Raw genomic sequence first — 15,644 nt, 5'->3', positions numbered from 1 at the left:
ATACAGGGAGCACCAGGTAATAACATGGCTATATACAAGGGAGTACCATGTAATAACATGGCTATATACAGGGAGTACCAGGTAATAACATGGCTATATACAGGGAGTACCAGGTAATAACATGGCTATATACAGGGAGTACCAGGTAATATCATGGCTATATACAGGGAGTACCAGGTAATAACATGGTTATATACAGGGAGTACCAGGTAATAACATGGCTATATACAGGGAGTACCAGGTAATAACATGGCTATATACAGGAAGTACCAGGTAATAACATGGCTATATACAGGGAGTACCAGGTAATAACATGGCTATATACAGGGAGTACCAGGTAATCAACATGGCTATATACAGGGAGTACCAGGTAATAACATGGCTATATACAGGGAGAACCAGTACTGAGTCAATGTGCTGGGGAATGAGGTAATTGAGGTAGATATTTAAATATAACAAGGAATAAAGTGACTATGCAACAGGATAGATAATAGACAGTAACAGCAGTACACTGTAGGTAGGGGTAAAGGATAGATAATAGACAGTAGCAGCAGTATACTGTAGGTAGGGGTAAAGGATAGATAATAGACAGTAACAGCAGTATACTGTAGGTAGGGGGTAAAGGATAGATAATAGACAGTAGCAGCAGTATACTGTAGGTAGGGGTAAAGGATAGATAATAGACAGTAACAGCAGTATACTGTAGGTAGGGGTAAAGGATAGATAATAGACAGTAACAGCAGTATACTGTAGGTAGGGGTAAAGGATAGATAATAGACAGTAACAGCAGTATACTGTAGGTAGGGGTAAAGGATAGATAATAGACAGTAACAGCAGTATACTGTAGGTAGGGGTAAAGGATAGATAATAGACAGTAACAGCAGTATACTGTAGGTAGGGGTAAAGGATAGATAATAGACAGTAACAGCAGTATACTGTAGGTAGGGATAAAGGATAGATAATAGACAGTAACAGCAGTATACTGTAGGTAGGGGTAAAGGATAGATAATAGACAGTAACAGCAGTATACTGTAGGTAGGGGTAAAGGATAGATAATAGACAGTAACAGCAGTATACTGTAGGTAGGGGTAAAGGATAGATAATAGACAGTAGCAGCAGTATACTGTAGGTAGGGGTAAAGGATAGATAATAGACAGTAACAGCAGTATACTGTAGGTAGGGGTAAAGGATAGATAATAGACAGTAACAGCAGTATACTGTAGGTAGGGGTAAAGGATAGATAATAGACAGTAGCAGCAGTATACTGTAGGTAGGGGTAAAGGATAGATAATAGACAGTAACAGCAGTATACTGTAGGTAGGGGTAAAGGATAGATAATAGACAGTAACAGCAGTATACTGTAGGTAGGGGTAAAGGATAGATAATAGACAGTAACAGCAGTATACTGTAGGTAGGGGTAAAGGATAGATAATAGACAGTAACAGCAGTATACTGTAGGTAGGGGTAAAGGATAGATAATAGACAGTAACAGCAGTATACTGTAGGTAGGGGTAAAGGATAGATAATAGACAGTAACAGCAGTATACTGTAGGTAGGGGTAAAGGATAGATAATAGACAGTAACAGCAGTATACTGTAGGTAGGGGTAAAGGATAGATAATAGACAGTAACAGCAGTATACTGTAGGTAGGGGTAAAGGATAGATAATAGACAGTAACAGCAGTATACTGTAGGTAGGGGTAAAGGATAGATAATAGACAGTAACAGCAGTATACTGTAGGTAGGGGTAAAGGATAGATAATAGACAGTAACAGCAGTATACTGTAGGTAGGGGTAAAGGATAGATAATAGACAGTAACAGCAGTATACTGTAGGTAGGGGTAAAGGATAGATAATAGACAGTAACAGCAGTATACTGTAGGTAGGGGTAAAGGATAGATAATAGACAGTAACAGCAGTATACTGTAGGTAGGGGTAAAGGATAGATAATAGACAGTAACAGCAGTATACTGTAGGTAGGGGTAAAGGATAGATAATAGACAGTAACAGCAGTATACTGTAGGTAGGGGTAAAGGATAGATAATAGACAGTAACAGCAGTATGCTGTAGGTAGGGGTAAAGGATAGATAATAGACAGTAACAGCAGTATACTGTAGGTAGGGGTAAAGGATAGATAATAGACAGTAACAGCAGTATACTGTAGGTAGGGGTAAAGGATAGATAATAGACAGTAACAGCAGTATACTGTAGGTAGGGGTAAAGGATAGATAATAGACAGCTATTCAGGAACTGTTTAAAGGCTGTTCAAGACAGACTTGATGAAAAGCTTCTGGAAAGAGGGTGCGAAATACAGTGGTAAGATATTCAGAGGTTTATACCTGTATTCCTGATCCTTCCGGGACCGTGATCTTCCAGACACAGTTGAGGCTGTTGAGATAGGGCTCAGGAAAACCCGGAGACAGGATGGTACCGGTCCTCTGGGTCAGATTACCTCCACATGGAACTGGACAGGAGGGAGGGAGGGAGGGAAGAGGGAGGAAGAGAAGGAAGGAAGGAAGGAAGGAAGGAAGGAAGGGAGGGAGGGAGGGAGGGAGGGAGGGAGGGAGGGAGGGAGGGAGGGAGGGAGGGAGGGAGGGAGGGAGGGAGGGAAGGAAGGAAGGAAGGCGGGAGGGAAGGAGGGACAGAGGAATTGAAATAGAGAGAAAGGCAAGTAAAGAGAGCGAGAGAGAGAGAGAGAAAAACATTAACCAAACAGGACAGTTATCATAGAGAGAATCAAGAAAATATGCGACGCGAGGGAAGAAGACAAAACAGAGGCACACACATTCTGCATCTGTGTTTCCTATGTGTTAAATTAACACAGTGGAAGACATTCTGCATCTGTGTTTCCTATGTGTTAAATTAACACAGTGGAAGACATTCTGCATCTGTGTTTCCTATGTGTTAACACAGTGGAAGACATTCTGCATCTGTGTTTCCTATGTGTTAAATTAACACGGTGGAAGACATTCTGCATCTGTGTTTCCTATGTGTTAAATTAACACAGTGGAAGACATTCTGCATCTGTGTTTCCTATGTGTTAAATTAACACGGGGAAGACATTCTGCATCTGTGTTTCCTATGTGTTAACACAGTGGAAGACATTCTGCATCTGTGTTTCCTATGTGTTAAATTAACACAGTGGAAGACATTCTGCATCTGTGTTTCCTATGTGTTAAATTAACACAGTGGAAGACATTCTGCATCTGTGTTTCCTATGTGTTAAATTAACACAGTGGAAGACATTCTGCATCTGTGTTTCCTATGTGTTAAATTAACACAGTGGAAGACATTCTGCATCTGTGTTTCCTATGTGTTAAATTAACACGGTGGAAGACATTCTGCATCTGTGTTTCCAATGTGTTAACACAGTGGAAGACATTCTGCATCTGTGTTTCCAGTGTGTTAACACAGTGGAAGACATTCTGCATCTGTGTTTCCAGTGTGTTAAATTCGCACTGGTTTCCAGTGTGTTAAATTAACACAGTGGAAGACATTCTGCATCTGTGTTTCCTATGTGTTAACACAGTGGAAGACATTCTGCATCTGTGTTTCCAGTGTGTTAACACAGTGGAAGACATTCTGCATCTGTGTTTCCTATGTGTTAAATTAACACGGTGGAAGACATTCTGCATCTGTGTTTCCTATGTGTTAACACAGTGGAAGACATTCTGCATCTGTGTTTCCTATGTGTTAAATTAACACGGTGGAAGACATTCTGCATCTGTGTTTCCTATGTGTTAACACAGTGGAAGACATTCTGCATCTGTGTTTCTTAACACAGTGGAAGACATTCTGCATCTGTGTTTCCTATGTGTTAAATTAACACGGTGGAAGACATTCTGCATCTGTGTTTCCAATGTGTTAAATTAACACAGTGGAAGACATTCTGCATCTGTGTTTCCTATGTGTTAAATTAACACGGTGGAAGACATTCTGCATCTGTGTTTCCTATGTGTTAAATTAACACGGTGGAAGACATTCTGCATCTGTGTTTCCTATGTGTTAAATTAACACAGTGGAAGACATTCTGCATCTGTGTTTCCTATGTGTTAAATTAACACGGTGGAAGACATTCTGCATCTGTGTTTCCAGTGTGTTAACACAGTGGAAGACATTCTGCATCTGTGTTTCCTATGTGTTAACACAGTGGAAGACATTCTGCATCTGTGTTTCCAGTGTGTTAACACAGTGGAAGACATTCTGCATCTGTGTTTCCAGTGTGTTAACACAGTGGAAGACATTCTGCATCTGTGTTTCCAGTGTGTTAACACAGTGGAAGACATTCTGCATCTGTGTTTCCAGTGTGTTAAATTAACACAGAGGAAGACATTCTGCATCTGTGTTTCCTATGTGTTAACACAGTGGAAGACATTCTGCATCTGTGTTTCCAGTGTGTTAACACAGTGGAAGACATTCTGCATCTGTGTTTCCAGTGTGTTAACACAGTGGAAGACATTCTGCATCTGTGTTTCCAGTGTGTTAACACAGTGGAAGACATTCTGCATCTGTGTTTCCAGTGTGTTAACACAGTGGAAGACATTCTGCATCTGTGTTTCCAGTGTGTTAACACAGTGGAAGACATTCTGCATCTGTGTTTCCAGTGTGTTAACACAGTGGAAGACATTCTGCATCTGTGTTTCCAGTGTGTTAAATTAACACAGAGGAAGACATTCTGCATCTGTGTTTCCTATGTGTTAACACAGTGGAAGACATTCTGCATCTGTGTTTCCAGTGTGTTAACACAGTGGAAGACATTCTGCATCTGTGTTTCCTATGTGTTAACACAGTGGAAGACATTCTGCATCTGTGTTTCCAGTGTGTTAACACAGTGGAAGACATTCTGCATCTGTGTTTCCAGTGTGTTAACACAGTGGAAGACATTCTGCATCTGTGTTTCCAGTGTGTTAACACAGTGGAAGACATTCTGCATCTGTGTTTCCAGTGTGTTAAATTAACACAGAGGAAGACATTCTGCATCTGTGTTTCCTATGTGTTAACACAGTGGAAGACATTCTGCATCTGTGTTTCCTATGTGTTAACACAGTGGAAGACATTCTGCATCTGTGTTTCCTATGTGTTAACACGGTGTTCCCTGCTTGCTGCCACAGCCTGATCTTCATCTGGTGGCACTGGAGCATCTGCCTCATCAGCGGGTTTCAAGGAGTGTGTGTGTGTGTGTGTGTGTGTGTGTGTGTGTGTGTGTGTGTGTGTGTGTGTGTGTGTGTGTGTGTGTGGCTAGCGTGTGCTTGTGTGTGCTTGTGTCTGTGTGGCTAGCGTGTGCTTGTGTGTGTGTGTGTGTGTGTGTGTGTGTGTGTGTGTGTGTGTGTGTGTGTGCGTGACCCACAGCAGTTCCGCCACCTGTGTGATCGCATGGCTGCGTTTGGACTGGTTGCTAGGGGCGATGGGATGGCTGGCAGCCTACATCAGTCTGGGAGGGGCTAGTTAGTTAAGGAGTCCCTCCTTATCAGAGGAGACAGGTGTGTATGTCTCGGTGTCCTACCTATACAGCTGGGTACGGAGGAGTTCCAGTTAGCCAGGGCGTTGGGGACGGTCAGACACTCTATAGCGGTGGATCCCTCCAATACGTATCCTGGGGAACACTCAAAGCGGATCACGGCTCCCACAGCAAAGTGATTCCCCATCCTCCTCCCGTTCCTGGGCTCTGGGACTGAAGTGCACTGGGTGGCACTGGTCCTTGGCACCGCTGTAGAGGAAGAGCAGAAGAATGTCGTCTGGTCACTGTAGCTTTATCCAAGTACTGATTATCTAAGGACCCTGAGTTTCTCCTGACAACATGTCCAGACAAGGGAAACTCCGGCCCCTAATTAAACCTTATGGTTAGAGAAAAATAGTTTTAAAATATTCTTATATAGTAGATCATATTTAATATTGCAGATATTGTATATTGTGGCTTCTATCAATGTAATTGTCTGTATAATTTCCAATATGGGGGATATGTAACCTTTATTTAACGTGGCAAGTCAGTTAAGAACATAAGATTATTTACAATGACGACCTACCCCGGCCAAACCTGGATAATGCTGGGCCAATTGTGCACCGCCCTACGGGACTCCCAATCACAGCCGGATGTGATACAGCCTGAATTTGAACCAAGGTCTGTAGTGACGCCTCTAGCACTGCGATGCAGTGCCTTAGACCGCTGAACCAGGGTCTGTAGTGACGCCTCTAGCGCTGCGATGCAGTGCCTTAGACCGCTGAACCAGGGTCTGTAGTGACGCCTCTAGCCGCTGAACCAGGGTCTGTAGTGACGCCTCCAGCCGCTGAACCAGGGTCTGTAGTGACGCCTCTAGCACTGCGATGCAGGGCCTTAGACCACTGAACCAGGGTCTGTAGTGACGCCTCTAGCACTGCGATGCAGTGCCTTAGACCGCTGAACCAGGGTCTGTAGTGACGCCTCCAGCACTAAGATGCAGTGCCTTAGACCGCTGAACCAGGGTCTGTAGTGACGCCTCTAGCACTGCGATGCAGTGCCTTAGACCGCTGAACCAGGGTCTGTAGTGACGCCTCTAGTGCTGCGATGCAGTGCCTTAGACCGCTGAACCAGGGTCTGTAGTGACGCCTCTAGCACTGCGATGCAGTGCCTTAGACCGCTGAACCAGGGTCTGTAGTGACGCCTCTAGCACTGAGATGCAGGGCCTTAGACCGCTGAACCAGGGTCTGTAGTGACGCCTCCAGCACTGAGATGCAGTGCCTTAGACCGCTGAACCAGGGTCTGTAGTGACTCCTCCAGCACTGAGATGCAGTGCCTTAGACCGCTGAACCAGGGTCTGTAGTGACGCCTCTAGTGCTGCGATGCAGGGCCTTAGACCGCTGCGCCTTTAGGGAGCCCTATATATTTGTTTTATTTTGTATAAATTTGCAACCATTTCTAGAAACATGTTTTTTCATCGTCATTATGGGGTATTGTGTGTAGATTGATGAGGAAAAAACAATTTAATCAATTTTAATATAAGGAAGTAACGTAACAAAATGTGGAAAAAGTCTGAATGCTTCTGAATTAATTGTATTTGAGTTTAACCATAATATTTGTTGTAACATTTATTTTATTTTTTATTTTATTGCAACCGGCTTTCTATGGCTTGTTTTAAAAATAGCGATATTTTGGAGATTATTTCATTTTCAAATAACCGAATGTGAGAGGTTGTAATCTGAATAAAGGGAAAAGGGACATTATTGAACACGGGCTGAGTCTTTCTTACTAATCTGCTAGAGAACCAGTTTTGATTTCAGTAGTGAGTTCATAACGGCCTGATAACTTCTGTATGACTGAATCCTTTAGTGAGGTCATAACGGCCTGATAACTTCTGTATGACTGAATCCTTTAGTGAGGTCATAACGGCCTGATAACTTCTGTATGACTGAATCCTTTAGTGAGGTCATAACGGCCTGATAACGTCTGTATGACTGAATCCTTTAGTGAGGTCATAACGGCCTGATAACTTCTGTATGACTGAATCCTTTAGTGAGGTCATAACGGCCTGATAACTTCTGTATGACTGAATCCTTTAGTGAGGTCATAACGGCCTGATAACGTCTGTATGACTGAATCCTTTAGTGAGGTCATAACGGCCTGATAACTTCTGTATGACTGAATCCTTTAGTGAGGTCATAACGGCCTGATAACTTCTGTATGACTGAATCCTTTAGTGAGGTCATAACGGCCTGATAACTTCTGTATGACTGAATCCTTTAGTGAGGTCATAACGGCCTGATAACTTCTGTATGACTGAATCCTTTAGTGAGGTCATAACGGCCTGATAACTTCTGTATGACTGAATCCTTTAGTGAGGTCATAACGGCCTGATAACTTCTGTATGACTGAATCCTTTAGTGAGGTCATAACGGCCTGATAACTTCTGTATGACTGAATCCTTTAGTGAGGTCATAACGGCCTGATAACTTCTGTATGACTGAATCCTTTAGTGAGGTCATAACGGCCTGATAACTTCTGTATGACTGAATCCTTTAGTGAGGTCATAACGGCCTGATAACTTCTGTATGACTGAATCCTTTAGTGAGGTCATAACGGCCTGATAACTTCTGTATGACTGAATCCTTTAGTGAGGTCATAACGGCCTGATAACGTCTGTATGACTGAATCCTTTAGTGAGGTCATAACGGCCTGATAACTTCTGTATGACTGAATCCTTTAGTGAGGTCATAACGGCCTGATAACTTCTGTATGACTGAATCCTTTAGTGAGGTCATAACGGCCTGATGCTTTAATATTTAATCCTTTCTGTCCACCGACTTCATATTCATTATATAAATAGCCTGTTTAATTTAGTCTGGCTTGCCGGTCCAAATAAAGTGGAATATTTTTTTGCTCGTATCATTTAAAAAATAAATTGTTAGGTGTAGGCTGGGCCATAAGTAACTAAGTAAACTGGGATATGACTAAAAAATATTTATCAGGGTTATTTTTCTGACAAATAGACAGGTATTTTCCTTTTCATTGTAACATGATCTCATCTATTTTTGCTACATTTCTATTAAATCATTTTGTAGTGATATTTTATATTCATTTTGGAAATGAATTACCGAGTTTGTCCACTTCATCTTCAGACCATTGTATTGGTAAACTACACAGTGATATAAAAGTCGTTTTTTTGTTTTGTGATCCAATACGTAATATGGTGCACTTATCATACTTCACATGTAAAATTATCTAGATCCTCAATTAGTGTACAATGACACCTTTGTTTTGAAGTCCTGGATTTTTTTGCCCCTTGTTATTATTGTGGGATCAGATTTCAATAGCTAACATTTCAATGGCCATAATAAATACATATGCCGACAGTGGACAACCTTGTTTTACTCCTCTAGACAGTTTAATACTTTCTGAGAAGTAGCCATTATTTACTATTTTACACCTAGGGTTACTATACATGACTGTAATCCATTGTATAAGAGATACTCCAAAATTAAAAAGTCCAGGCATTTATGTATAAATTCTAGTCGTACTTTATCAAAAGCCTTTTCAAAATCAGCTATGAAAACCAGGCCTGGTGTCCCCGATATTTCATTGTATTCTATTGTTTCCAGTACTTGTCTTATATTATCTCCAATGTATCGTCCATGTAAAACACCTGTCTGATTAGGATGAATAATATCTGACAACACCTTCTTAAATTCTATTGCCCAAGCATTTCGCTAGAGGTTTTACATTTTTACATTTACATTTTAGTCATTTAGCAGACGCTCTTATCCAGAGCGACTTACAGTAGTGAATGCATACATTTCATACATTTCATATGGTGTAAGGTGATTCCAATGTTTTAAAGCGACTGGATCTTTATATTTCCCACCTGGGTCCTGTTTCAGTAATAATGAAATCAGACCTTCTTGTTGAGTGTCTGATAATCTACCATTTTAAAAGGAGTGGTTAAAACATGCTAATAACGGACCTCTGAGTACAAGGACAAAGGTTTGATATACCACAACTGGTATGCCATCCAGCCCTGGAGTTTTCCCGGACTTTAACTGCATCAAGAAGTCCCGTCTCTGTAATTTGGCCTTCACATTAATCTTTCTGTATGGCTGTTAATTTGACATTATTAATAGAAGAAAACAAATCCTTACAACTAACTTCAGTTAGAGGAGATGGAGGAGACTGAAATAGAAAAAAAATATTAAAATACTTTGCTTCCTCTTTCAAAATATATTTGGTGGTTAATCACGGATGAGTCATTTGTAACAAGTTTCTGTAAATTATTTTTGGTAGCATTTCTATGCTGAAGATCATAAAATTATTTTGTGCATTTTTCCCCATATTCCATCCAGTTCTCTTTATTTTTATAATATATTACACTGGATCTTTCTTGAATAAGTACCTCCATTTCTTTTTGTTTTCCCTCGAACTTATTCTGAGCCGCTATGGTACAGTTTTTATTGCTATCTATCTGTTCTGCTAGACATTCTATTTCCTTTGTTAATATAGACTCTTTTGACCTAAATTGCTTTTTGTTTTAAAGATGAGTATTGAATTGCATGGCCTCTAAAGGCACATTTAAAAGTGTCCCATACAATAAGGGAATCTGCTGTACCTATGTTATTTCTGAAAAAGTTTGTTATAAATTCTGTCTTTGTGAAAAACAAGTTGTCATCTGTGACGGGCCCTCCCTGCTCTGTCTACTGGGTTTAACTGTGCTTACTTCCTGCAGGAGATTGGTGGGCGGAGTAGGAGAGGTGGGCGAAGCTAGGAGGGTCGTCATTGCTGATGGGGCACACCTGTAAAAGCTCAGCTGGCATAAAGCCACTGTTTCCTTATTCAGCAAGAGATTCTTCTCTCCATGCATACCTTTGGTTGTTTCATTATAGTTTTGGCAGTTGACACCTAATTTACTGACCTTCATGCCTCATCTGATTATTGTTGTGAGTGTTTATTTATGTAAAAAAATTATTTTGTTATTCCTTTACTCAGTGTGTGGTTTCCCCATTGTTTGTTACAATCTTGAGCCAGGTTGTATCACATCCAATAGGCTTTGATTTTATGTCCAATATCCTCGCCCTTGTGGAAATTCTGTAAAAGTTATGTATATGCCAATTATTTGATGGTCCGACCACATTCTGTCCACTATCAATTAAAAAAGAAAATTTTGGTGACAGAGAGAATGACCTAAGAAAGGAGTCAAGACGAGAATCTTGATTGAGTCTCCGCCATGTATATCTCACTAGGTCAGGATATTAAACCTCCTCCATGTATATCTCACTAGGTCAGGATATTAAACCTCCATGTATATCTCACTAGGTCAGGATATTAAACCTCCTCCCATGTATATCTCACTAGGTCAGGATATTAAACCTCCTACATGTATATCCCACTAGGTCAGGATATTAAACCTCCTCCATTTATACCTCACTAAATCAGGATATTTAATCCTCCTCCATTTATATCTCACTAGGTCAGGATATTAAACCTCCATGTATATCTCACTAGGTCAGGATATTAAACCTCCTCCATGTATATCTCACTAGGTCAGGATATTAAACCTCCTCCATGTATATCTCACTAGGTCAGGATATTAAACCTCCTCCATGTATATCTCACTAGGTCAGGGTATTAAACCGCCTCCATGTATATCTCACTAGGTCAGGATATTAATCCTCCTCCATGTATATCTCACTAGGTCAGGATATTAAACCTCCTCCATGTATATCTCACTAGGTCAGGATATTAAACCTCCTCCATGTATATCTCACTAGGTCAGGGTATTAAACCTCCTCCATGTATATCTCACTAGGTCAGGATATTAAACCTCCTCCATGTATATCTCACTAGGTCAGGATATTAAGCCTCCTCCATGTATATCTCACTAGGTCAGGATATTAAACCTCCTCCATGTATATCTCACTAGGTCAGGATATTAAACCTCCTCCATGTATATCTCACTAGGTCAGGGTATTAAACCTCCTCCATGTATATCTCACTAGGTCAGGATATTAAACCTCCTCCATGTATATCTCACTAGGTCAGGATATTAAACCTCCTCCATGTATATCTCACTAGGTCAGGATATTAAACCTCCTCCATGTATATCTCACTAGGTCAGGATATTAAACCTCCTCCATGTATATCTCACTAGGTCAGGATATTAAACCTCCTCCATGTATATCTCACTAGGTCAGGATATTAAACCTCCTCCATGTATATCTCACTAGGTCAGGATATTAAACCTCCTCCATGTATATCTCACTAGGTCAGGATATTAAACCTCCATATATCTACTAGTTCCAAAATATCCATGATAAGACCACGAGGGTGATAGTTTTTTGTGTTATTTCCTTCATGGTCAATTGAGTTATTTAACCGTTAATGTGGAAAATTGCAAGTTTATGTTATAATAATTTTATTGCATCAAATGGTTGTTTTATGCAACAGAATAGAGTATTCTTATAAATATTTTGTGTGTGTGTGTTCTACTGAGGATGGGCCTCTGGGAGATAACACTGACAGGAGATTTACGATTTCTTTTGGGTGATAAAACCTAAAGAGCATTCCAGAACATGAGTTAATGTTTCTGTTCTATACCGTACCAGGGAGACATGGTTCCAGTTTGGAGTAGGAGGACCAGACACTGGTCTCTACACAATGAAAACTGTTGACACAGCAGATACTGTCTGTTATGAATTATAGGTATCTTTCATACAAATCTTAACCTTGTGATCCCTCCTATAAATCTGTTGTTCGTCATGTAGGTAGAAAAGGGGTGTATCTTAGCTATAAAAGACCTTTGTATTTTTGTCTCGGGGCTCTCAGCGAATCATCTGAGCGTGATTCGTCGACCAGCCACCATTATCGTAGATGTCACGTCCTGACCAGTACAGGGGTTATTTGTGATTGTAGTTTGGTCAGGACGTGGCAGGAGGGTATTTGTTTTATGTGGTTCGGGGTGGTGGTTTGTTTAGAGGGGTGTTTGATTTACCGGGTTGGGATGTTTTTGTATTTCTATGTTCTTTCTAGTTTAGTATTTTCTATGTTAGGTAATTGGGTGTTGGACTCTCAATTGGAGGCAGGTGTTTGTAGTTGCCTTTGATTGAGAGTCCTATATAGAGGGATGTGTTTTGTTTGTTTATTGTGGGTAGTTGTTTTTGCATTGCGTTGGTGTAGCCTGCAAAACTGTTTCCTGTCGTCGGTTCTTTGTTTATTGTTTTGGTGTTCACATTTAATAAATTATAATGTTGAGCACGCAACCCGCTGCGCCTTGGTCCTCTCTTCACGAAGACAGCCGTTACAGTAGAGCACTCAATCGATTCACTTTATATGTGTGCGTTGTATTGACCTGCTCCCTTATTAACAAGTGATTATAGATTTAGTTGAAGTATAACTCTGACTTGTGTGATAAGTTTGTCTTTCCTCATTTGCACACAGCATTATAATCTTGCATCATAATAATAAGGTCTTGTATTGCTTGTGGGCTTGATGATTTATTATACAGTATATATTTTCAAAGATGCGTGGGATCATCATTATTTTAACCATATAAATAAATGAGCCATATCTGTTTACGGTCCAATAACATCTGGTCCAATAACATCTGGTCCAATAACATCTGGTCCAATAACATACGGTCTAATACCATCTGGTCCAATAACATCTGGTCCAATAACATCTGGTCCAGTAACATATGGTCCAATAACATCTGGTCCAATAACATCTTGTCAAATAACATACGGTCCAATAACATCTGGTCAAATAACATCTGGTCTAATAACATCTGGTCCAGTAACATCTGGTCCAATAACATACAGTCCAATAACATACGGTCTAATAACATCTGGTCCAATAACATCTGGTCTAATAACATCTGGTCCAACTGGTCCAATAACATCTGGTCCAATAACATACGGTACAATAACATCTGGTCCAATAACATCTGGTCCAATAACATCTGGTCTAATAACATCTGGTCCAACTGGTCCAATAACATCTGGTCCAATAACATACGGTCCAATAACATCTGGTCCAATAACATCTGGTCCAATAACATCTGGTCCAATAACATCTGGTCTAATAACATCTGGTCCAACTGGTCCAATAACATCTGGTCCAATAACATCTGGTCCAATAACATCTGGTCCAATAACATACGGTCCAATAACATCTGGTCCAATAACATCTGGTCCAATAACATCTGGTCCAATAACATACGGTCCAATAACATCTGGTCCAATAACATCTGGTCCAACTGGTCCAATAACATCTGGTCCAATAACATCTGGTCCAATAACATCTGGTCCAATAACATACAGTCCAATAACATCTGGTCCAATAACATCTGGTCCAATAACATCTGGTCCAATAACATCTGGTCCAACTGGTCCTATAACATCTGGTCCAATAACATCTGGTCCAATAACATCTGGTCCAATAACATCTGGTCCAATAACATCTGGTCTAATAACATCTGGTCCAATAACATCTGGTCCAATAACATACGGTCCAATAACATCTGGTCCAATAACATCTGGTCCAACTGGTCCAATAACATCTGGTCCAATAACATCTGGTCCAATAACATCTGGTCCAATAACATACAGTCCAATAACATCTGGTCCAATAACATCTGGTCCAATAACATTACGGTCCATCTTCCTTGCGGATCTGTCTGGACGGTATGCAAATTCGGAAAGAATATTAAAAATAATATCATCCCCCATTTTGAGTTTCTTTACCCATGGGAAAAGTAACCCTAACCCCGAGTTATTTTTCCTCTATATGTATAGAATGAGTTTCATGTACCAATATATATATATATATATATATATATATATATATATATATATATATATATATATTCATTCTGTTTTAGACATGTAAAGACTGATCATCTGTTCTTATTATCTAGAGAACTATAGTTTACCCTTTAGCACAGTTAAACACTATGGTTAGAGACCTATATATAACTAGTGGTTAGAGGGGGGTCGGGTAGCCTAGTGGTTAGAGGGGGGGTCGGGTAGCCTAGTGGTTAGAGGGGGGGCGGGTAGCCTAGTGGTTAGAGGGGGGGCAGGTAGCCTAGTGGTTAGAGGGGGGGCGGGTAGCCTAGTGGTTAGAGGGGGGGTGGGTAGCCTAGTGGTTAGAGGGGGGGCAGGTAGCCTAGTGGTTAGAGGGGGGTGGGGGGCGGGTAGCCTAGTGGTTAGAGGGGGGGGGGCAGGTAGCCTAGTGGTGAGAGGGGGGGAGGCAGGTAGCCTAGTGGTTAGAGGGGGGAGGCAGGTAGCCTAGTGGTTAGAGGGGGGAGGCAGGTAGCCTAGTGGTTAGAGGGGGGGTGGCAGGTAGCCTAGTGGTTAGAGGGGGGGGGGGGGGGGGCAGGTAGCCTAGCGGTTAGAGGGGGGGAGGCAGGTAGCCTAGTGGTTAGAGGGGGGGAGCAGGTAGCCTAGCGGTTAGAGGGGGGGGGGGGGCCAGGTAGCCTAGTGGTTAGAGGGGGGAGGCAGGTAGCCTAGTGGTTAGAGGGGGGGGGGCAGGTAGCATAGTGGTTAGAGGGGGAGGCAGGTAGCCTAGTGGTTAGAGGGGGGGGGGGCAGGTAGCATAGTGGCTAGAGGGGGGAGGCAGGTAGCCTAGTGGTTAGAGGGGGGGGGGGGCAGGTAGAAAAGTGGTTAGGGGGGGGGGGGAGGCAGGTAGCCTAGTGGTTAGAGGGGGGTGGGGCAGGTAGCATAGTGGTTAGAGGGGGGCGAGGCAGGTAGCCTAGTGGTTAGAGGGGGGGGGGAGGCAGGTAGCCTAGTGGTTAGAGGGGGGGGGGAGGCAGGTAGCCTAGTGGTTAGAGGGGGGGGCAGGTAGCCTAGTGGTTATCGGGGGGGGGGCAGGTAGCCTAGTGGTTAGAGGGGAGGCAGGTAGCCTAGTGGTTAGAGGGGGGGGGGGAGGCAGGTAGCCTAGTGGTTAGAGGGGGGGGGGGCAGGTAGTCTAGTGGTTAGAGGGGGGGGGGGGCAGGTAGCCTAGTGGTTAGAGGGGGGGGGGGGCAGGTAGCCTAGTGGTTAGAGGGGGGGGGAGGCAGGTAGCCTAGTGGTTAGAGGGGGGGGGGGGGCAGGTAGCCTAGTGGTTAGAGGGGGGGGGGGCAGGTAGCCTAGTGGTTAGAGGGGGGGGGGGGGCAGGTAGTCTAGTGGTTAGAGGGGGGGGGGGGGCAGGTA

General features: G+C 42.2%; 1 protein-coding gene across 1 annotated transcript in view; it reads right to left on the bottom strand.

Annotated features, from left to right (window-relative positions):
* Nucleotides 1–15,644, bottom strand: part of csmd2 (CUB and Sushi multiple domains 2) — an 854,766-nt gene that overhangs the window by 270,216 nt on the left and 568,906 nt on the right. Inside the window, 2 exon segments of the mRNA XM_082961372.1 lie at nt 2,339–2,463; nt 5,503–5,706. Coding sequence (XP_082817498.1) covers nt 2,339–2,463; nt 5,503–5,706 — 329 coding nt within the window.

Source organism: Salmo salar, chromosome 14 (assembly GCF_965601325.2).
Source record: "Salmo salar chromosome 14, fSalSal1, whole genome shotgun sequence".
Lineage (NCBI taxonomy): Eukaryota > Metazoa > Chordata > Actinopteri > Salmoniformes > Salmonidae > Salmo > Salmo salar.
This window is presented reverse-complemented; position numbering and strand designations above follow the sequence as displayed.